The sequence below is a fragment of the Panicum virgatum genome, chromosome 1K (genome assembly GCF_016808335.1).
Source record: "Panicum virgatum strain AP13 chromosome 1K, P.virgatum_v5, whole genome shotgun sequence".
Classification (NCBI taxonomy): Eukaryota; Viridiplantae; Streptophyta; class Magnoliopsida; order Poales; family Poaceae; genus Panicum; species Panicum virgatum.
In genome coordinates, this window is record NC_053136.1 from 5,335,994 (window position 1) to 5,358,506 (window position 22,513).

General features: G+C 44.5%; 2 protein-coding genes across 7 annotated transcripts; one reads left to right on the forward strand and one right to left on the reverse strand.

Moving 5' to 3' along the window:
• Window positions 1–915: 915 nt before the first annotated feature.
• On the reverse strand, window positions 916–8,536 carry LOC120665689. Of its 4 annotated transcripts, none has more exons than XR_005671396.1 (14): window positions 8,373–8,536; window positions 7,186–7,395; window positions 6,768–6,818; window positions 6,425–6,555; window positions 6,217–6,333; window positions 6,000–6,122; window positions 5,173–5,228; window positions 4,866–5,035; window positions 4,117–4,170; window positions 3,144–3,257; window positions 2,613–2,726; window positions 2,400–2,525; window positions 2,020–2,083; window positions 916–1,337 (listed from the first exon to the last, which is right to left on the reverse strand). XR_005671396.1 is itself a non-coding variant. In XM_039945361.1 (14 exons), the coding sequence occupies exons 2-13, from the start codon at window positions 7,360–7,362 to the stop codon at window positions 2,056–2,058; spliced, it is 1,257 nt and encodes a 418-aa protein (XP_039801295.1). In that variant the 5' UTR covers window positions 7,363–7,395; window positions 8,373–8,535; the 3' UTR covers window positions 989–1,337; window positions 2,020–2,055. The 4 variants fall into 4 exon arrangements, 3 of the variants coding, with proteins under 3 accessions (XP_039801295.1, XP_039801351.1, XP_039801419.1); XM_039945361.1 differs by having other exon boundaries at window positions 989–1,337; window positions 3,148–3,257; window positions 8,373–8,535; XM_039945417.1 differs by having other exon boundaries at window positions 1,001–1,337; window positions 3,148–3,257; window positions 8,381–8,531.
• A 7,879-nt stretch (window positions 8,537–16,415) lies between these two features.
• On the forward strand, window positions 16,416–22,454 carry LOC120665876 (glyceraldehyde-3-phosphate dehydrogenase GAPCP1, chloroplastic-like). 3 transcript variants are annotated; one of them, XM_039945608.1, is made up of 14 exons: window positions 16,416–16,881; window positions 18,209–18,282; window positions 18,379–18,437; window positions 18,533–18,571; window positions 18,940–19,040; window positions 19,569–19,681; window positions 20,255–20,354; window positions 20,452–20,598; window positions 20,737–20,797; window positions 20,896–20,993; window positions 21,077–21,219; window positions 21,709–21,792; window positions 21,879–21,968; window positions 22,058–22,454. In XM_039945608.1, exons 1-14 carry the CDS (start codon window positions 16,813–16,815, stop codon window positions 22,110–22,112), a joined length of 1,233 nt encoding a protein of 410 aa, XP_039801542.1. In that variant the 5' UTR covers window positions 16,416–16,812; the 3' UTR covers window positions 22,113–22,454. The 3 variants fall into 3 exon arrangements, with proteins under 3 accessions (XP_039801542.1, XP_039801600.1, XP_039801673.1); XM_039945666.1 differs by lacking the exon at window positions 16,416–16,881 and adding an exon at window positions 17,637–18,045; XM_039945739.1 differs by lacking the exon at window positions 16,416–16,881 and adding an exon at window positions 17,644–17,974.
• Window positions 22,455–22,513: the final 59 nt, after the last annotated feature.

A 22,513-nucleotide genomic window follows, 5' to 3' on the forward strand; every position in this document is an offset into this window, starting at 1 on the left:
ATCCATCTATCCGCCGGGCGCAGACGATCCGGCAACTTGGATTTGGGCTGAACCTGAACTGCACAAGGGCCGCCCCGGGCGGGGTAAAAAAGAGAGGAGCGTTGCTTAAAGCCAACGGCTCCATGATTAAGCGAGGAAAAGCTCCGGCACGCAGCATCCATACGATCCTCAGCTTGGCGGGGGGGGGGGGGGGGGGGGGGGGGGGGCGACAAGACCGCAGTCACGGCGTGGAAGATCTAGCCAAGTCCGTCCGCGCCGTGCGTGCTCTGATGAGTCACGCTCACGTTAGCGTGAGCGCGCCATTAACGTGCCCATGGTGCGTGATGCTCCTGCCTATCTTTACTCCGTTCGGCAGCCAGCTTCAGCTCCAGCCCAACAATATTTTTCTCTCACACCACTCCAGCCACTAGCTCCAGCTCCAGCCAACCCAATAGTATTTTTCTCTCACACCACTCCAGTCACCAGCTCCTGCTCCAGCCCAGCGAACGGAGTGCTTGTATATACGAGCTAATGATCGGAATCTGCTTTTGCTTTGGATGCTCCTTGGGGTGACTGTTGGCGTGGTGAACTGGCGGCTGAGAAGCGAGAACCATCAGTCGCTCATCACGTGCCCCGCACGGTTTAATTTGGCGCCTATCGGGGCTCATTGCTCGCGTCATTGTGCGCAACCATATAAATGGTTGTTCAGCGTAACAAGTAGTAGTGGTGGTGGTAAAGATAACAAAACTCGGGTGATGCCGAATTAGAGCGGCCGTCTCCATCTACCCCTGCTGTACAGGAATCAGCAGATCTGTCAGTTGCGAATACAGTTGGTGGTATGGTATTCCTTGGCTTTACTAGGACTCAGGATCAGTGGTAACATGTCCACGTCCAGAACTTTGACGGCATCTGGGATCAATCGTCGTCACACAGTTAAGAGAGCCACAGTCCAGAAGAATTTATATTTGTTTTGCAGCTACTGGCATGCTTTGCCACAGGCTAGCACATATTCTATGGAGTGTGGATGATTTTACATTTTTTTTACAAAGGATTTGCCTTCTATTGAGTTCCTATACAACAGTTTTTTTTTTTTTGCAGTTTACAGCACACCAAAAGGTGGAAAGAACAGGATTACAACCGTTTTGGCATATACCGACGGTAAAAGGGAAGGGAAACAAATGGAACAGAAGCATGGAACGGATCTGTGGACCACGACGGGTTCAGTCACGTTGGTGCATTCCATGAGCAGGGGGCGATCGGCCAAAATATATATGGATTGACAAGCCCCTGTTGCCCCGTACCTCATGTAGTTCATGCAAAGCACGTTGCTTGTCGATGCTGAACCCTTGGGAGGGGATCTGAAATTTGGCAATAACAACGATGAGCATCCATAAATGATCCTCAGAAGAAACTGCAATTTGGTGAAAACGATAACCAGCTGGTATAAATGGACAGAGTGGTGTCCAGATCATCTCATTCCACAATTGCTGTCGCATTCATTGATTTGACTCGATAGATAATTAGGGTCTATAAAAGGCATTCTTGCAATAATGCACTCCAACTGGTGCTCACTCTGGTATCTAAAGAAAGAAAGTTAACTGCCCTTGTTTCAAGCTCATTACCCAAGTCACCATCCAAATTCCTAGCAGCTGATGTAGGCACATAACAAACAGTTCGGTGCACAACTATACTAATATACTATGGAGCACAGAGTAGATGGTTTGACAATTGACATAAATGAAAGCCAATCAAGCCATATGGCATTCAAGGAAATGGAGTTGGACAATCTATCATTTCACAATGTCTGCTTGTTCTGCAACCACCCAACAAGGAGGCAAATTCTTATGTAGAGCAATCATAAATTAATAATACCTCAGGAATCTCAGTATAAATTGATAACTGACAGTTATGCTATGGTACCATAGCCTTCCCAATTTTTTTTATAAGATCAAGAAAAATTTTGTTTTCATAATTTGCTAAAAAATAATTCGTAAATAGAAAAACATAATTGGAAAAATGGGCTTGGAATGAAGTTAATACCTTCAGTAGCAAAAGATGAAGGCATATCAGACAACCTCACAAAATACAGCAGCTACTATTCTCCCTGAAAATGTTTACAGTTTACCAGTATGATCAGAAATGTGCAGACTAAGAACATTGATACAATTGCTAAGTGCTAATATGGTCATGAAATGATAGTCCGAGGTCTAAAATTGCTTGCATATATAAACATGTTAGAATCAATGTTGAGGTTAATGAGGCAATGGCACGTTAGAAAAATTGTATGTCAATATTACTCCTTAGCACACTCTTGGCTGACTACTCAGTTACACAAGTCTTGATGGAGCCCAAATCTCATTTTAGGCTAAAAGATTCATTGGGGGAAATGCCAAGTAAAGTGTCAAACAAAACAAGCGTACTTCTTTGGGTCGTGGTACAGTGCTAATGCCTCCAAGAATTGGTTCCATAATGGACCAGTCTCCTGAAGGTTAACATTCTCTGGTCCCCCGAGGTAAGCTTGGACAATGAATTCATAGCTTTGTTCCCTGAACAAAGAATGTGCCGGCTCTTAGTAAAGCAATCGTTCATAGATCCACTAAGATGTATATAGCTTTCCATAAGATTTGACTAACCTTCCTTCATAGCATGACAACCATGCCAAGTAAGATGCACCAAAGTACATTGATGCAAAAGGATTGTAGAGATCATCCACAGAGATCACTGTATACGCTCTGTAGCCACAATCTCTGTGGATTTAAAGGGAAGTACAAGTAAATTTGCATGCAAATTTATATGATACCCAGACCAGTGAAAATTTTGCTTGCAATACCGTAAAGCAACCAAGTATCCTAGTGCTTAGTTACTGTTTCAATTGATCTGCTGATAATACATACTATTATCTGACTCTTGAACTTATTAACATAGTTCTTGTATTCAATATTATACTGATCACTGTGTACGTACTTATGGAATTGCATAGGGCAATACTGAAGTTCAATTACCAATGACATTGCATTGCTGTGAAGATGCATACATGGCAAAAGTAACACGGACTGGTAAAACAAAAAGGAGTTTCCAGTTTGTTGGGATGAACAGTGGAAATTTTTAGAGACAGTTTGCAGTTTCATGGCTAGTGAAAGTATATTTTAGAGACGATATCATACTTGCCTGGAAAGCCATTCAGCAGTAGCGTAGTCTATTCCCATCAATCCAGTTCGGGTACTTACTCCATGAACAAAGCGCATACTGCAGACCTCTGCAAGTGCCGCAAGAGCTTCCTGTGCAGATCCCAATAATCCAATCAGTATTAGTTCATAATGCAGGAGTCCATAAAACTGAAATTCTAATAATGTACTACTGTTAGTGGGACACTGTTTTGAAAATCAGTAACTCCAACTCGAGTGATCACCCCACCTAGTAACTCCCACTCAACTGGCTTTTTCAACTCAAAATAATTATTATATTCATTAGTTTTGTAGGGAAACATGCCAAGGTGATTGGCATGTGTCTTCAAGCACATTTACATAATACACAAATACTAATAGCATTAGTAAGATAAAGGAAGTATTCTGGTAAAAACAAGCACATGCATCAGTATCCAATAATTTTGCATAACTAAAACAAACAACAACAACAACATAGCCTTTTTTCCCAAGCAAGTTGGGGTAGGCTAGAGATGAAACCCGAAAGAAATAAGTTCAAGGTTCAGCCGTTCAGGCACATTGATAGCTGAAGACCCAAAATACAGTAAGCATAGCATGTATTGTGATGGATACTCATGCTTGAATAATAGGTATAGGCCGTTAATTTAATACAATTTTTTTAAAAAAATCTCTCAGAGTGAAAGTATGCTGCATGACAGATGTTTTAGTTGCAAAAGCATTTTCATGTTTGGTTATATAAAGACATCATGCTACATTAACCGCTAGAATATCATGAGCAGTTGTTTAGTTTTTGGGCCCAGTTTTTCCTAAAAACCAGGGCAATTCCTTTTCTTCTAATAAGTTTCACTGCAATGCTCTTGCTGCCCTTTCGAAGAAATCATGCTATTCAAGAGGTAGTATCTTTTATCAAATGATACATGGCATACATTAACTGCTAGAATAACACACAATGGCTTATCTATCCAAAACTTACTGGTTTCGATCCTCTTGTGCCCAAATGGCGTGATATGATTATTTCAGCAACAGCCTGAAATTATAATTCAGAATTGGACAAGTCTGCGATAAAGGGAAATTTTACGTATCGGTAGCAAATTCACCAGTGTGATAATAAAAAGCATTACTGTCACATAAGAAATGAGATGATGGTACTTAAATGAACATTAGAAATGATCCTCTTAACAATATTTAGTCATGGCATTTGGAATCACATGATAGGAAAGTGTATAGCAAGCAAATGTTCAGGCTTTTAAGTTTTCAACTTTTTCAGACTTGTAAATACCAAAATATTAACAAACTACTTTCAGGATGCGCTAAAGATATAATGAGGGAACAGCTGAAAACCAGCTGCATAATTAGAGACTTGGCCATAACGAAACATCTGAAGTTCATGGTTAAGCAGCAAACAACTATGCCTAAGCTGCAACACTGGGTATGCAAAATAATACAATATTCTGTTACATGCCATCCACGTGAAAGGTGTCATCATTCAACAAAGCCATAATTTACAAGGTCAAGAGTTTTAAGTAGTCAAGTTCCGTTTCCTTGATCTCCCAACTATCTATACTTTATAAACCTTAAAGCTGCACTGTTAGCAGTGTAAGCAAAAGTTGCTGTACTCGTGAGCTTCTTAATGATACCTTGTACAAAAACACATGTTATTAAAGATTTTAGAACAGAAATGCAGAAATTATTGCAAATGTTTATAAATTATAACCAATTTACCTTCACCTCCACACGAGAAAGGTAAGGCCTCTTCTTTGCATCATGGGAGAATCGTACATTTCCACGTCGCTCACCGGATTTTGTCCACTCCTTATACACATCAGGATGCTTCCACATTGCATCCATATCGGCCTCTGATACCTTGGAATCCCAATATATCAACTGCGCTTCTGACTCAAAAATGATGACTAGATATTAGTTCGTTTTTTTATGTTGGAAGAGGACCATATGTAATTATTTTTGCGCCTAACTGAATACATGTGTCTCAAGCAATAAGATTCAGAAAAACAACAAAGCAAAATGTAACCTGTGCTTGATAAACTTTCCGGGCCAGAAGTGAGCTCATTGCAAATTTCTGGTTGTCTGCCAAAAGACAGTGAGAAACAGTCGTTCAACAGGGTCAGAGGAAATTTATGAAAGTGCACAGATGAAGCTGGATATAAGTTCAAGATTCAAACAAAGGCATAGCTTTATCTGCAAAAGAATCGCATCTGGACTTTAATTTGTCGCGTGGTTTCTATTGCACTAAGACAAATTGGTATGTGATGGGATGTAGGGAGTTTTAAAGCCATGAAAGTACAATTCTAGATGAAATACAATCCATGTAGCCTGAAATTCCAAATATATCAGTTAGGTCTATTTCATGATGCAGTCAACTTCTTAAAAACTGTTTAGCTCGTTGGCTCAACGCATGTCAGATGAACAGAAATGATCTTGATGTCCTGTGTAGGTTAATATATTCCATTATAATAGTAGAATGATATATAGCAGCATTCTCCTTTTTGTGATAACAAGGATGTATAGCGGCATCTAAATCTTTAATAACATTTTTGTAAAGTAAAATACGTTTTTGTGGACTTCTGAACTAAAATATTTTAGGGATTTCAACTTGACATGAATCCTAATGCAGGCCAAATACTGTCAAATAAGTCAAGTTGGGCATGGGGCCCTTCTTTGGATGATCACACCAATCTTCTCCCAACTTTTTTTTGGGCAACAATCTTCTCCCAACTTGGGTCAACTAGTTTTGCACATAAGTCAAGCTCTGTAAAACTGGTCCTTCATGCGCCACAAGTGCTAAGATAAATAAATTCAGTTATGCATGTTATGGAAGTAGGCTATTAAGAAAAACACCTTATAGACAACAAGCTCTCTTTCACATAAAGATAACGCTGGAAAATGGGAGAAGTTGATTTGTGAGAAGCCTTCTTTTTGCCGCCCTTATATGCTCTAACAACAAATTCTTCCGTTCTTTGTCTGCAGCATTTGTAAGATATAATTGCATTCTAACTGTTGACTGATTGGAGATGATAATATCAACAAAACACAGTGAACCAAGTGAAATGCATACTTATCATCACAAGAGAAGAGCCATTTTGCATAAGCAGCACCAAAGTAGACATTTACAAGAGGCCAGTAGAGCAAATTGGTATTATCTTCAATGTCATAACTCTTGTAACCCAGTTCCCTTGTAAACAACAAAGATAATAGATTTAGTTTCAGAACATAGAAGGAAAAGATAGTAATTAAATTGTAGTAACCAAGTTTTTGATGATTACTTTCCAAGCCATTGAGCAACTTCAGGTGCCACCTGCATTATCCCAACCTTGGTCTCTTTTGTCTTGCGATCGTAGGTATCTATAAAGAGTTTCCTTCCACTTGCAATTTCCGCAAGTGCGCCTATCATATACTGCACGAGAAGGAAGTCATGCTCAGAAACAAGGTAGCTGGATATTATCTCTACTTTGTCTCACAGGATTTGTTTACTATTATCTTCTGACTCAAGAGAACCATAACAGCCAATGCGTTCTGACAATAAGGTAACTCACTGTTGGGCATGATGACTAAGAAAAATAAAGGAAGTACAAATACTGGTTGAACATAATGAAATTGAAACAATACCGGGTCCAGTTGTGATTTGAAATGTCTATTAATGGTGATTGCAGCCACTGCCTGAAAGAATCAATGGATGTACACAACAATAAGTATAGAGCCACAGTTGCATAAAGAACAAATGGAATTTGAATAATGAATACACATTGTCATCTATTTTTCTATAGCTTAGCGAACTTATTTCAAACAGCTTTGCAGTAAAAACTGCTGACCAATAACACTCAGTAAACACTCTGTTAAATATGGCAAAAGAAAACAACATGGCTGCACTAAATTCACACTGTTGATAGTTTCTTTCTTCAGCAAATTGAGTGAAACTTTGGTAGCCACTACTGGTATGTGATCATTTATTTAGCAGGTTCCAGTATGATTTCCATTACTCTGGAGTTACCACTACCAAGATTACGGAACTCAACTGACCACTCACCATCATTTCAGTTTGTGTGAGATATGCCTCACCATCAGGGTCCCGTGAGAGATGAACTTTCTGTCCCTGCTCTTCCCCGGCATCAGTCCACTCTTTACTTACAACAGGATCTTGCCACATTAATCTCATATCCTCTGGATCCAAGCAGTCGTCCCAATATTTGAAGCTTATTGCCATTTTGTACTGATTAGTAGTTGTTTATGTTGATGTCTGTTGGACAAGAAAGAAAAAGGGGTTAAAGTTGGCATACGGTATCTTATTTTGTTTAAGTAAAAAAATGTAACCCTATACCCCAATATGCATTGTGTTCTGGACTAGCGTAGATGGTAAAAAGGATTTTAGACATAGAGCAGGAAACCGTGATGGATATTTTGCATAAAGCTAATGACCGGATAACCATAAAAGAATATGTGATCATTGAATCCTAATAAACATCATGAGCAATCATGTTTCTGCAAACCAAACTATGCATTCACATGAAACTACTTCTAGTTTTCAGATATCAGGCAACTGGCATCGTCCGACAAAAACACATAAACATGAAACATGAAACCAAGCAATTGACAGAAACAGAGACACAAAAAAACAAACATGCATATCAGATGAGCGTCCAGACTTCAATTCACCGACATGGAACGAAACGTTCAGAATTCAGCATACCAGACCGAAACCTGAACAATTGGACGGAGGTACACGCTATAATCTGGTACGGTAAACGGGCCAGCCCCCTAACATCCGTGAAAGACCCACGCAAAAGTTTGAAATGATGATCTAATCGACCGAAAAGGACTCGACAGGCACACATCACCGCAAGCTCTCCCGCCGCAACAGAACATTAAGCATCAAACTCCGGAACAGAGGCGCCGACCCAAATCCGCGACGACGTGGGGGGACTCAAACTATGAGAACCACACGCAATGCGAAGAGAGCGGGCCACCCAGCGGCACCTGCCGCGCCGTACGTAGCGTCACGCACACGCCGCGCAGCGAGACCGCCAGAGCAGCAACGACGGCGCATGCCCGGCCGACATTGGCATCACCAGCGCTCCCACCAAACAGAAGAAACGCGCAGGCAGCAGCAAGCATCATCCCCTGCAGCAGCGCGCCTCGCAATCTAATCGGGAAAAAAAATCGACGAAGAGACCAGGGATGAGGAACAATCGAGGCGGCGCCGCGAATGGAGCTCACCGGCGCGCCGGCGCGCGGGGCTGCGAGGCGGTTGGGGAGATCCCCGCCGCGGGCGCCTCCCGGAGCTCGGATTCGACGGGGGGATTCGGGAGGCGCGGAATGGGGAATCGCCGAATCGGCCGGGGAGGGAGGGAGAAGAGGTGGGGGCGCGTGAATTGGAACAGGGGAAGGGGGGACGTTTAAATGTGGGGGCGCGGCGCGGGGACACGTGGCGGGCAGCGACCCGGCCCGGTGGCTGCCCGGCTGGTGGGTCGGTCTGCGCCTTTCGGATCGGGGGAGATCAACCGCATCGCGTCGGGTGGAAGCGAAGGCGATGCTGGGTCGTCTCCTCTGATTCTGATCTCCCCAACCACCTCCCTCTACGGCTGTGATGATCTCGTGGGCAGGACGAGCTGTCAAAGTCCGACGATCCGAGCGACGTTGCATCCCCCACACGGGCACTCGGCTGAGACATCAGAAAAAGCGTGGCACGTCGGTGCACCAGGCTTGCACGGCGCCCGCACCGCGCCAATCATGTCCTCCTCGTGTAGTCGTGTGCGCCCGCGCCCGCCTCAACGGCTTGAGAGTGTTCGAGGCCGTGACAAGGCCATTGCTGATCTTGCCCAGCTGTTTGTCCCCAGGGTTAACCGAACCGTCGGTAACCGGTCCGGTTTGACCGGTTACCGGTCAAACCGGTACCGGTTTGGTTCGGTATGAAACCGGTCCGGCACGGTACCGGTTTGGTCCGGTATGAAACCGGTCCAAATTCAAAATTTAAATTTGAATTTCAAAAGATGAAAAAATTTTCTAAAAATACTTCAAGGTGCAATGAATCTAATGGTGTCAAATTTTCTCAAAAATTCGTTCATTTAGTATGATTTGCGAAATTTATAAGTTAAATAAAAAAAGAAAAAGAAAAAAACCGCGGCCCATTAAGGGCCCATCGCGCGGCAGCGCGCATTTAACCTCGCGTGTCCTCAGCTGAAGGCTCAGTAGCGCCTCCCTCATCCGCTCCCCCCTCCTTTACTCCCGTCCGCCGCCAGAAGTCGCCGTCCGCCGCCCGAGACTGGATAGCCGCCCATGGAGCTCGGCTAACCGGTCCCCTAGACCGGTAAGCCGGACCGCTAGCAGATCTACCGGTCCCGACCGGTTAGCCGCCCGGGGAGGCCGGTTTACCGGCCCGGAGAGGCGGTAAACCGCCAACTAGCGGCGGTAAGCCGCGGTCAGGTAATGTTTTTTTTCCCTAGGATTTAGGTGTATTTCGATGTTTTGTGTTTAGGATTTAGGTGTATGACTTAGGTATATTTAGGATTTAGGGAAGATTTATTTGTAGTACATGATTTTTTGCATTATGTAGTAGGTTTTAGGTAGATTTGATTTAGGTGTATTAGATGATTTTTGACACTATGACTTAGGTAGGAGTTAGAATGTTAGATGATATATTTTTGTTGTGCATGTATGCAGATAGACAATGGCAAGCAGAGATGTTGTATGGGAACACGGTGAAAATCTTTATCCTGGATGGCGATGTAACTATTGTCGTACGCAGAAAGGAGGAGGTGGTGCGACTAGATTGAAACAACATTTGGCTGGGCGCGGGACAGAGGTGGTCCATTGCAGGAATGTGCCACCTGATGTGCGGGACTTCTTTCAGCGTGAGTTGGATAGGGCAAAGAAGGCAACTGCTGACCGGGCCCGAGAGAGTGTTGTCGGTCGAAACCCACCGGCGAGCAGCGACAGACAACACGAAGAGCCGGGAGGTTGCCGGGGCGCTGACAGGCACTGCTCCCTCGTCGACGGCCCGCAATTCCAGCACACGCCGCGGCTTGTGAAGACGCAGGGCGTGCCACCTGACCTATACCCGATCAGGAATGTGGGGACGTGTTTGCAATGATTTGCCTGCATACACAAACACGTGGAAACATAAGTCTTGCATCGGCTTTAAAGAGCCGATCGAGTCCCGGTGTCAGATGGGATCTGTTGCATCCGGATATTGATAATTAAAGTGAATAACTATAAGGCTGCTTCAATTAAATCTAATTGATTTAATCCACGACGGTAATGGCTTCATTGCTAAATCGGAACATCCTACACGTGATTGGGCCTAATAAACGTAGCAGATAACTAAACCATAACCAAAACAGAGGCCTAAGAACTAGCAAGAGCCGATTCCCGGATCAATTCCCTGTTAAGACTAGAGCAGAGCATCTAACACGCCACCGGATCATCCAACCCGTTTGCAAGGCCTAACCTAGCAGATATTACGCCGACTCTTAAGAATAAGAGCAAACCATAATAGATTAGATCTACCAGACGAAAAAAGCAGGGTGTTGCCTTTACGCAGCTAACTCTATGCAACAAGAGCTAGTATAAGATGATAACATGATCGCGTAAAGACAACATGATGTTCGTAGATGATAAGCAACAAAGCACAACAGATCTACTAAAAGCCATGATACAAACATTGATATAACTAGTACTACTCGCCATCAAAAACGCTTCAGTACGAGTAATACCAAGGTAAAAGCAAGAACAACGCTGCCCTGATCGCAAGAAGCGATCAGGGCAGCATGGCGCTTACTTGGATGAAACCCTAGGATTAGGGGCGGCGATGCACCGAGATTGTTGTTTGCGAGACGTGATGACGTTCTTTTTTTTACGAATAACAAAGGGTACATATTTATAGTCCGGAGACTTGGGAATCAATATAAACTAATCTTGTCCCGATCGGACTCTATCTCTAATCTTAAACTAAATATAAAGATACATGGCCCATGCGGCCTAGATGCTCACGCAGGAGCCGATTTACAAGCCTTCTTAATCTTCTGCTTTGAGCTCATCTTGCTTTCGGCCCATAAATTAATCCTGTTAATTTACGGCGATAACAGAGAGGTTGAGACGGGAGAAGGCTGCGGCGGAGGGAAACTATCCCGGTGATGAAGAAGATGAGGAGGCTCAGGTGCAGCGTGCTATGGATCTATCGAGAGCGGAAGCAGAGTTCCGACGGGGGGGTGGAACAGAGAGGAGGTGCATATGAGCATGGAGGGGGTAGTGGTTCGACGAGGGGGAATGTTATGCAGAGGATGTTTCGAAGGTCCACTTCGCAGAGGGAGAGTCCTGTGGTGGAGGACTATAACTTGGCAGCTGGTGGGAGAAGAGGAATGACGCAACCAAGGATTGATACAGGCTCCTGGACGCAGAAGGGTAAGAACGCGAAGGAAGCTATTGGTAAAGCTTGGTCAAAGTTTTTCCATATTGCAGGAGTACCTGGAAGACAGGCTGACAGTCCATACTTTATCAGCGCGGTCAGGGAGACACAAAAGTGGGGTAAGTTTTCTTTCATTGCAATGATACCTATGGGGTTACATTCTTGTATCTCATGATTTTCATATGGTTGCAGGTGAAGGTATCGCATCACCCACTAGATGGGATATTGATGGCAAGTACCTTGATCAGAATGAGCAAGACTTGAAGACAAGATACGTAAAGTTTTAGAAAGACTGGCCCTTATTTGGCGTCACGTTGATGTGTGATTCATGGGCTGGTCTGACGAGGATGAGTGTCATCAACTTTTTGATATATTGCAATGGGGTCATGTGGTTCCATAAGTCTATTGATGCGACTGGAAGAACTCAAGATGCTACATATTTGTTCAAGGTAGTCCCTGAACATGTTCCATTCACATTGTGTATGTTATGTCATGTTACTAAACAATCTGTCTTCCATTGTAGGAGATTCGAAAGGTGGTGGAAGAGATTGGACCGGACAATGTCGTGCACGTAGTCACCGACAACGGCTCGAACTACAAAAAAGCATGCAAGGAACTACTAAGTGACGTGTATGACCACATAGCTTGGACACCTTGTCTAGCACACACCGTCAATTTGATGTTGAAGGATATAGCTCGAAGGCTTGAACATGGTGTTATCATCAAGCAGTGCAAGCGAATTTCAAATTGGTTACACAATCATGGTCAGTTGAATACAATGATGAGGAACGCAATCGGTGGTGAGTTGGTCAAGTGGAATGCCACTCGATTTGGAACCAACTACATGTTCCTAGAGAGCATCTATCGGAAACGTGATCGTTTCATGTAGTGGATGACATCTACTGAGTTCCAACACAGCAAATGGGCGAATACCGAAGATGGTAGATTTACTCATGGAAGTTTTGCAAGTATGGAGTGGTGGGATGCATTGAAATATATCATCGACACGGTTCAACCAATATACAAGTTCCTCCGCTTCGCTGATCAGGACAAGAAGCCGAACATGTGCGAAGTCGTGATGGCCTACCAGACTATGAAACAGGAGCTGCAGTCTTTCTTTGGCACAAATGTTTCCACACTGAAAGAGTATATTGAGGTGGTGGACGAGAGGTTGGGTGACGTGTTCATAGGCACGTATGTGGGTTCAGGTAAGCACACATGAGTCGTCTATTTTTAAACTCTATTAACATAATGCTTATCTGAGGTATGCATATACGATGGATCCCACTCAACAAATGTTTCGTGGACTCAAGGATACATTTTAGCGCATGACGGATCTCCAGAGCGCCGTCCAGGCATTGCAGGAGTTTGACGTGTTTCGGCAGAAAATTGGCGAGTATAGCAGTGAAATGGCAATGCAGATGGCGATGGACCCAAAGACATCCCCATGTAAGAGTTATTCCGTATGACTGCAGTACCTTACCATATTCTCTATTTCGAATATATTGCTTACATACTCGGTTGCACATGCAGCGTCCTGGTGGATTATGTTCGGATCAAGTACTCCAAAACTACAGTACCTTGCCATGAGGCTTGTTTCACAATGTTGTTCGTCCAGTGGATGCGAGCGGAACTGGAGTACTTTTGCCTTGCTGCATACAAAGGTTCGCAATCGGTTGTCGCACAAGAAACTTAATAAGCTTGTCTATGTCAACTACAACCTTCGTCTCCGACTTGAGGTGGTCTCCGGCCCACTGATGCGTGAGGAAGGTGATTTCATTGACCAGCTAGCCCATCTTTCTTTCTATGATGAGAAAAATCCGGTGCGGGAATGGATGGAATATGATAGATCTAACCGGGCTCCAGTTCTGGACGAGGATGATGATGACGGCGACATCCCTCTCCCGTCCCATATTGTCAGAGATCAAATAAACGTGTCAGATCTACGTGAGGCTATGGGGAATGATTCCATCAGCGATTGGGCACGTCAAAATATAGGTGACACTCACCTAGGGAAGAGAAAGTTGCAGAAGGGGCCTAAGAAGGGTGACCCGAAGCGTCGAAAAGGCAAAGAAACAGCAAAACCAGTGAGCAGCGACACCGAGACTGATGATGGCGAAGGTGAGCGTCGTCCTCCGTATCAGGAGTCCGAGGATAGCAGCTCGGCCGATGATGGTGACGGTGCTGATCCTGATGCTGGAGATGGTGGTAGTGGTGCTCATGCTGCTGATGCTGGTAGTGGTGGTGCTCGTGGTGTTCGTTTCACAGGTATACATTGTACATATAAATATATACATATTTCTGACTATGAGTATTGACTACTGATTATGAAATTTGGTTGATTGCAGGGGAGACTCAGTTCACACATGCTACTCAGGACACCGACCATGGAGTACCGCACTCGCAGAGGAGAACAGGTGGACCGACGGACTATGACAGTCCACAGCACTCTTCTTCCTCCTACAGCGATTCCAGGCACTCTTTTCACTACCCCATTCCTGACATCAGCATGCAGCCACCGACGAGATGGGTGTACGAATGGTAAGACCCCCATTTTTATACTATGTTAGTTCAGGAATGGCAGACAACATCGGCGTGGACGGGCCAAACTTGGCAACACTACAAGGCTGAGCTGCTTAGAGTGCGAGGTATCGCTTTGATGTCCACCGCCGAATACCAAACCGCGTCCCAAATGGGGGTCTTCCCATTCCTACGTTGAACTTTCATTTTATGTGTATATGTGTATGACTCTGTATTTGTATGCACGCTTATTACTATTGTATTTGTATGCATTATTATAAATTATTGCTTTGGTAAGGTCATTTACATTAAAATGTGCATAGCTAATGCCGAAATTTCCTTTTATTTCACACCGGGGATCCGTTTTTTAAGCGCCGGAAAATTTCTCGAAATGACCGGTATACCGGCCAAACCAGCCGGTATACCGGAATAATCGGCCGGTTTTTATCTAGTAACCGGACCGTCCATTGAACCGGTATACCGGCCCAACCGGCCGGTAAACCGGTCTATCCGGCCGGTATACCGGTCAGAACCGTTTCCACGGCGAAATTTGAATTCAAATTTTAATTTGACCGGTTACCGGACTAACCGGTCCGATAAGCCGAAACCAGAGCCCGGCGGTAAGACCGGACCGGTCGGATAATTTAACCCTGTTTGCCCCCCGCAGCCAGCCCGCAGGTTGGGATTTTTTTTTATTCCGGGCTGGTGGGCTGCGTTTTGATTGGCGGGCTGCGGCCACGCTCGACGTCACTGCAGCCCGTTGCAGAACCCCCCCCCCCCCCCCCCCACACACACACACAGGGGCGGAGGTCACTAGGCCTTTCTCGGCCCATTTCCTAAGCTGCACGACAACGACTGCACTCGCTCGCTCGCTCGCTCACGGCCTCTGCTTTGATTACCAAAAAAAAAAAAACCTGCGGCCATCTGGGATGACGAAGACACTTTAAGCTTAATTAAAACGAATGGCCCTGTCCTGATGGCTCATCGTCGCCATCGACCGACCCGGCATATGTGGAGCACTTTTCTCGTAGCGATCGGGTGGGAATCGAGCCTGCTGCCATCTTTCTTTTCCACCCTCTTTTGTGCAGAGCAATGGCGACCGGTGCTAGTGCTTTTCATCACCAAGTTCTGATTCTAGCAGGGAAAGGGAAAGGCTATGCGTGGGCGACCAAGCACGAATTTGTTCTACTAAAGTTGCATGTCTGCTTTCGCTGAAGGTGACATTCGGTTGCACGCTGTGCTTCCAAATTGCTAGGTTTGTATTTGTTCCCCAGCTTAGCCCTGATGGTGCGCATCTCAGCTCTGGCAATCGAGGGTCAATAGCCGATTACCCACCCCACATTACAAGTTACTCCCTCCGTTTCAAATTGTAAATTGTTTGACATTTTTGACATCAAGTTTGACCACTCGTCTTATTCAAAAATTTGTGCAAAATATTACTTTTTTTGTTGTCAGTTGCTTTATCAATACAAGATCTTCAAAAATGATTTAAATTTGGCAATATTTGTACAATTTTTTTGAATAAGACGAGTGGTCAAATTTAGAGTCAGAAAAGTCAAATGAATTACAATTTAGAATGAATGTAGTAGTATTGATGTTATCCACCCAAAATGATAACACAAAAACAGCTAAAGCTTTGCATCCCTAAACCAAAGGCCTGCTCCTCCATCTTGAAATTGTTATTAGAAAAAATAAGGAGAAAAAAGCATATTCATCCGTTTAGTGTCAAAACATATTAAGCATTATTGATCTTTTCTAGTTCAAAATTATCGGGCACTTCGGTTTTATTCGAAGTCCAGCCTCTCTAACTTTGATCAAATAGATATGCTACCAGCAAATAATTTATGGTGGATTTATTGGAACTAAATTGATGTTAGAAAATTTTGATCTAGGGCAAATTTAAACTGAGCATTTTTTTATATAAATGTGACATATTAGAGAAAGGATATTAATTGAACTAAACGTCTAAACAGGAGCACCGATTCAGACTCCCAATGTGTTTACCGGGTAATGACAATTCTTGTGCTCCAAAATGACCTAAGATGTCGGTGTTTGCGAGCAAAGCCCAAACCCTAAATGGCCACTAAGAAAAAATAAAGTATTCATCAAAACAAGCGTGAGAGGAGAACAAGGCGAAATCAAAACCAATTGTGGGGCGTTCGAAAGCGTCGATGCAGTCAAAGGGAGCCGCATAGCGCCGTAGCACAGACGAATGGAAATTGATCTCCTTTCTCAATAATCAAAGCCCTGATGTGGCCCTTGATTGTCTTTACCGGGGTGGTTACGAGTATATTAGAAGCCCAGAGTCTCGGAGGTTTGGTGGGGATAGGCCTAGCAGCGGAGAAGAGAGGGCACGTGAAGGAGCCCCGGCGCCGCGGCGATCGCACGGGGCACCCGCCACCTACCTCCCCGGGCGGCGGGGCCGGGACGCGCTGCACGTTGCGCGGCGCGGCCACCTCCTTTTTTGTTTTGTTGTTGCCTCCGCTTCCTCTTTTTTTTTTTTTTTGTAACACGAGAACGAGCACGCTGAACGGGTGAACGCCGCCGCCACCTCCCCCTCCTCCTCGGCTCCTCCCGACCTCCCCCTCCCCCGCTCGCCTCGCTCCACCGCTTCCGCGCCCCCGAAAGGCAAAACCCCCGCCCGGTCCCCTCCTCCGCCTCCGCCTCCGCCTCGGTCAAACCCTAGCAGACGTGCGCGCAGACAAGCCACCGCACCCATTCCCCAATCTCGCTATGGCGGCGCTCTCCGTGCCCCTCCGCGCCGCGGCCGCCGGATCCCGCGCCGCCGTCGACCCCATCAAGGTATACTCACCCGAGGCCGCTACTCTCTCTCTCTCTCTCTCTCTCTCTCTCTCTCTCTCTCTCTCTCGTGCCGTGGGTTTCCGGTGATTCTACTGGCGGCTTGCTTCAGCTCGCGCGGGTGGGTCGCGGGTTCCTCTCGCGGATGCACTGCTGCGCGTAGAGATTTGGTTCGGATCCTGGTTTGGTGGCGGTTTGGTGGGACTCTCAACCGCGCGCAAGGCGAAAACTACAGTGTGTTTTTCCTCTGCGTTTTGGCCGTTTATTTGGGCGTAAAATCGCACCATTCCGTCCTCAGGGAATCAGAGTTTTTGTCCTTGTTTCTGGGGCCGGAATTTTGTCCCAAGCTCTGTTCTCAGGCGCCAGCGGTTTCCTATTTGTCCCTGGCCCCTTGGGAGGACACCAGCTTCCTGTTTGGTCCCAATGTCCTCACCGCTGATGTGTAATTCCTAGCACATTAGAGCGTCTCCAAGAGTACCCAATATATTGAGCCCCAATAATTCTGGATTGGGACCTTTCTACAAAGTTTTAGGCATAAAATAAAAAATACCACCTCCAACAGTAGCCCTATGGTTCCAAAATTTTGAAATATGCCACCTCATCATCCTAAACTCGAATTCGCCAGGTATAGGCTGCTGCCATTGCCACCGTGAGCAGTGGATAATCCTCGACGGTAATGTAGCACCCATCCTTCGTCATGTGTCATGCTAATTCTTGTTCTTATTCTTATCCATTCATTCCTGGCCACGAGCTCTGTTTCTTCGCTGCTCTCCCTTTGTCATGTGGTGCCTTCCTCTCTAGTCTCCACGAGCTCTCGTCCCTGCTGCTACCTCTCGACGAGCTATCCCTTGCTCTACCTCTCTCGATGCGACGCAAGCTCCTTCTCCACTCGAGGAAGCTAGCTAGCGGGCGCGGCCTGGAGGCGTGCATCCCGAGCGCAGCCTAGCGTGTGCTGTCACAGGCATTGCACACCACGGCCAGGTGTAGGGCTCGATGCCGGCAATGGTCGCTTGTTGTCGACGGCGTGTGCTGCAGTGTGCGTCTGCCAGTTTCAGAGCACAGAGAAGCGCGGCGCAGCCGAGACAAAGAGATGAAGGTGTGGGACCAGCAGAGCGTAGGGAAGGATTAGGAGCTCATCGCAGCGGTGGAAATATGGCTCCAGATGCAGTAGGTTTTGGGTGTGCGGGAATATTGGAAGCTGGGATAGGCATCTGTTGGAGCTGGGATTTTCATGTTTCTTCCCAAAACGAAATTTTTGGCACTTGTATTGGGTATTGTTGGCGATGCTCTTAAGGTGCCCCACTGATGCGATTTGGCTGCTGTGTTTCAGGTCTCACGTGTGAGGAGCACCGGCTCAGCACACTTCGGCTGCAGCTTCCCCTCCATCAAGGCCTCCTCGTCATTGTAAGCACCCACTCCTGATACCAAAGTTCTCGACACCTTTGTAGATGTAATTACAGATATTGATGTTGTCCCTCTGTAACTTCTTGTGAACTCAAGTGCGAGGAACATCGAGCCACTGAGGGCGATTGCTACAGAGGCACCCCCTGCCGTCCCACGTAAGTAGCTGTTGGGTTCGCCGACCACAAATTTCACAAGAATTGTGCAGCCTGTGGTCGATTTATAAATTTGTTTCTCTTTTCTTTTTCTGTAGAATATTCGAGTGGGGAGAAGATGAAGATTGGCATCAACGGTGAGTTCTAAATGACATTCTAGCCTTCTAGGAATTAAGTTGATGCAAAAACTATTGTAATCCGAATGAGACAGATCAACTATAGACCTCCTTGGGCCTTGCTGGTCAATGCATTCCGTCTTTAATTCCTGACCTGCCTTGTTTTGTTAATATCTAGGATGCTGCAACGAAATGCACTTCTTTAGATATCATGTTGTCAGGTTTTACAAGGACATTTTCTAGTTCTCAGTTGACTATTTTACTGCACTAGCTAACCACATTGAGCAGTCAAAACGTTCTCGTCTTTCTGAGTCCATCTGCAGTTTGTCACAAGGAGTATAGGTAGGAGAATAGTTCTGAGTTTTACTTACCCCTTTTCTTGTCTGTAGGGTTTGGACGGATTGGCAGGTTGGTCCTGCGAATTGCAACCAGCAGAGATGATATTGAAGTTGTGGCTGTGAACGATCCTTTCATTGATGCTAAGTACATGGTAAGGAAGCAACGTGAGACTATTTATTTTAATATTTCAAATTTCAGAGTCTGGACATTTCGTTTAACATCTATGCACTGGTTGAATGTTTTGCATGCATTTTTCTTCTGAACCTTTGGGAGCTGCTACGCCTGAGCCGAGATGCACAGTTACTTAAAGATTTTACTACATTAATTGAAACAACGAAACAATACTGTTTTATCTAATGCTAACTATGTTTCTATTGGTTCATGGATGTTATGCTTTATGTACTTTCACATAGTTGCTTAAATATTTTATGCAATCATTGGCTTTACAAGTTAATTGGTATATGATCACACAAAAGCATCGTCCCATTTTTCTTGCAACTGTTTTTTCTTTTCTTTTCCATTTTTTCTTTTTGCAACTGTCTTCCCTATTATATCTGTTCAGTGAAAGCAAATTATCCACCGGAACGATGCAATGCTTTAGAATCTACAGATTTTATTCTACTATTACTTTTTTTTTGTTTCACTATAGGTGTAACACCTTAATTGTACCCTTCTGCAGGTCTATATGTTCAAGTATGACTCCACTCACGGTCCATTTAAAGGTTCTATTCATGTTGTGGATGATTCGACCCTGGAGATCAATGGGAAGAAGATCACAATTACAAGCAAAAGGTAATGTTGACATTTGTCACTGCACAAGGATTATCTGATTTGATTGATACTGTGCTAAGCTTAGTCTTGTATTTGTTTATTGTACATTGCAGCATTGCTCTCTTGCAATTTTGCTAACAAGGTTGGATTTTTGGGTTCTTATGGGCATATGCCTCTGCAGCTCTGCTTCTGTTACTTTAGATAGCTTGCACTTGAATTACTTTTCATTCACTTGGGAAATGTTTGTTTCAGCTTGCTTCAAAGACAAATGCTAGCAAACATGTCATTCAATATCATGAATTCTTTGATCTGTTACCATGTAAATGCATAATTTTCACAACATTGCATTTATGCTATCTCCAGAGCACAAACACTCACTGTTGTATATCAGAGTAACACACCATTCCAATTTTTCAAATTTCTTATCCTCATATAATGATTTGTTGCACTTCTTTGTTCTGTAGCATTTACAATTAACAGTATTAGTTCTTAGTTTTTGTTTCATATGTTCTATTACATATATGAGCTTTTGTTTCATGTGTTCTATTACATGTGATTTTAAGAATTTGCAACTGTTTGCTTCTATATTTCCAGAGATCCTGCAGAGATTCCGTGGGGTAACTATGGAGCAGAATATGTTGTTGAATCTTCTGGTGTGTTTACGACAACTGAGAAAGCATCAGCACACTTGAAGGTTTGTATACCGGTTCTTCAACAACACCATCTAATTTGCAAGCGGCATACTTTTTCATACTTCAATCAAAATGGTAAGGTTTCTGCTTTGTTTACAGGGTGGTGCCAAGAAAGTGGTGATATCTGCACCATCAGCAGATGCTCCCATGTTTGTTGTTGGAGTTAATGAGAACAGCTATGACCCAAAGATGAATGTTGTTTCTAATGCAAGTTGCACCACCAACTGCCTTGCTCCACTTGCCAAGGTCACTTTTCTTGTTGCTTACTTTTTACCAGTGATCAGTTTCTGTCAAGCAACAATTCATGGCAATCACAATAAATGGATCCTGTGGTTCATAGTTCTGCCTTTCCAAACACACTCATTTGTTGATCATGCGATGCAGGTTGTCCATGAGGAATTTGGCATTGTGGAGGGCCTCATGACAACTGTTCATGCCACAACAGGTTGGTTGCTGGTTGGTGGTTGTTCTCTAGTGTGTTTTATCTGTTAAGTCATTTGTTGAAGCTTAGTTGTCATGAAAATGTTGCTTTATCATGTTCAGCCACCCAGAAGACTGTTGACGGTCCTTCGATGAAGGATTGGAGAGGAGGACGTGGTGCTGGCCAAAACATAATTCCTAGCTCCACTGGTGCAGCAAAGGTAACTCAAGGTCAAAGTCACGTCTTGTTTCTTTTAAAACTTGTGTGTTTGGCTGACCTATCTTTGTCTTGCTTTACTTTTAGGCTGTTGGAAAAGTCTTACCTGAGCTGAACGGAAAGCTCACTGGCATGGCCTTCCGAGTTCCAACACCAAATGTCTCTGTGGTGGATTTGACATGCCGGATTGAGAAAAGCGCCTCCTATGATGATGTGAAAGCAGCCATCAAGTACGTGGAACTATCTCATTTGTTACTTCTATGTGGTTCATTTTTTGGACACCTTCAGTTTCAGCTTTGTTATTCTGTTGATTAATACATAAGCTTTCACACAACTTTATTGATAAAGGAGTCATACTTTGGTCACAATTGGAGAACCCACATAATGGTCAAACTATTTCAGACTCCATTGAATGGAGTTTGTTGTAGCATGCGATTGATGCTGAGAGGATAAAAGAATATCAGTTTAACATCTTGCTCCCTGTAGGCTGGACAGTTGCACAATATGTAGCTCAGTTGCCTGTAGGCTGCACAGTTGCACAATATGTAGCTCAATTGTTTGCTCATGTTACTCAGGTTGCACTAGAAATTTCGTGTGGGCCTCATTTGAAGTGTGCTCTGCTGCATCATTCCTACTGTTTTAAGATTTGTGTAGAGAACAAACATACATCTTATCCTGCCAACCTACAGCGGATCTTAAATTTCATCTCTTTGTTTCAGGGCGGCATCAGAGGGTGCGCTCAAAGGTATTCTAGGCTACACAGATGAGGACGTTGTTTCCAATGACTTTGTTGGTGATTCCAGGTGATTACTTGAATCTAGTCTCAACCAAATTGGTCTTGTGTGCGGGAAAAGGTAGCTGAAATCATACCGCTGTCTTTGTATATCAGGTCAAGCATCTTTGATGCCAAGGCTGGTATTGGACTGAGCTCATCTTTCATGAAGCTTGTGTCTTGGTACGACAACGAGTGGGGCTACAGGTGAGAGTTTGCTGCATATTTCATTGCATTTTTTGAGATTAATTCTTCAAGTGCCCCAAGGATTCATTAGCTTCGTTTGTTTGCCTCAGCAACCGGGTTCTGGACCTGATCGCGCACATGGCTCTTGTCAACACCAAGCACTGATGTGCTGGGATCCTTGCCCATTCCCCCAGTAGCCTAGGAAAGGCTGCAATTTTGACGGCCATTTTCTTTCTAGCTGTTGTTTCGAATAAGATGGTGATGTGGAGCACTTCGAACTGAGAAGAAATGGACTCAGATCCATGGCTTGTATGTTAGTTGTAGAAGGGGTAAAACTTGCTCGTATTGACCAGGCATCTATCTACGGAGCTGTTGAGTGGATTATATGGTTCGTCGACTTGATTCATTACTTGTGATGTGTGCCCTCTGTGTAAGGTGGTATAATTTGGCAGTCCTTGGTTGGAGCCAAAATTGCAATGAGCAATCATCATTCACCAATTGCTTCTATTTCGTTTTGTTTGCACCATCTGTGGCCCATCGTAAGTAGGGGTGGTAATGGCCCTAAT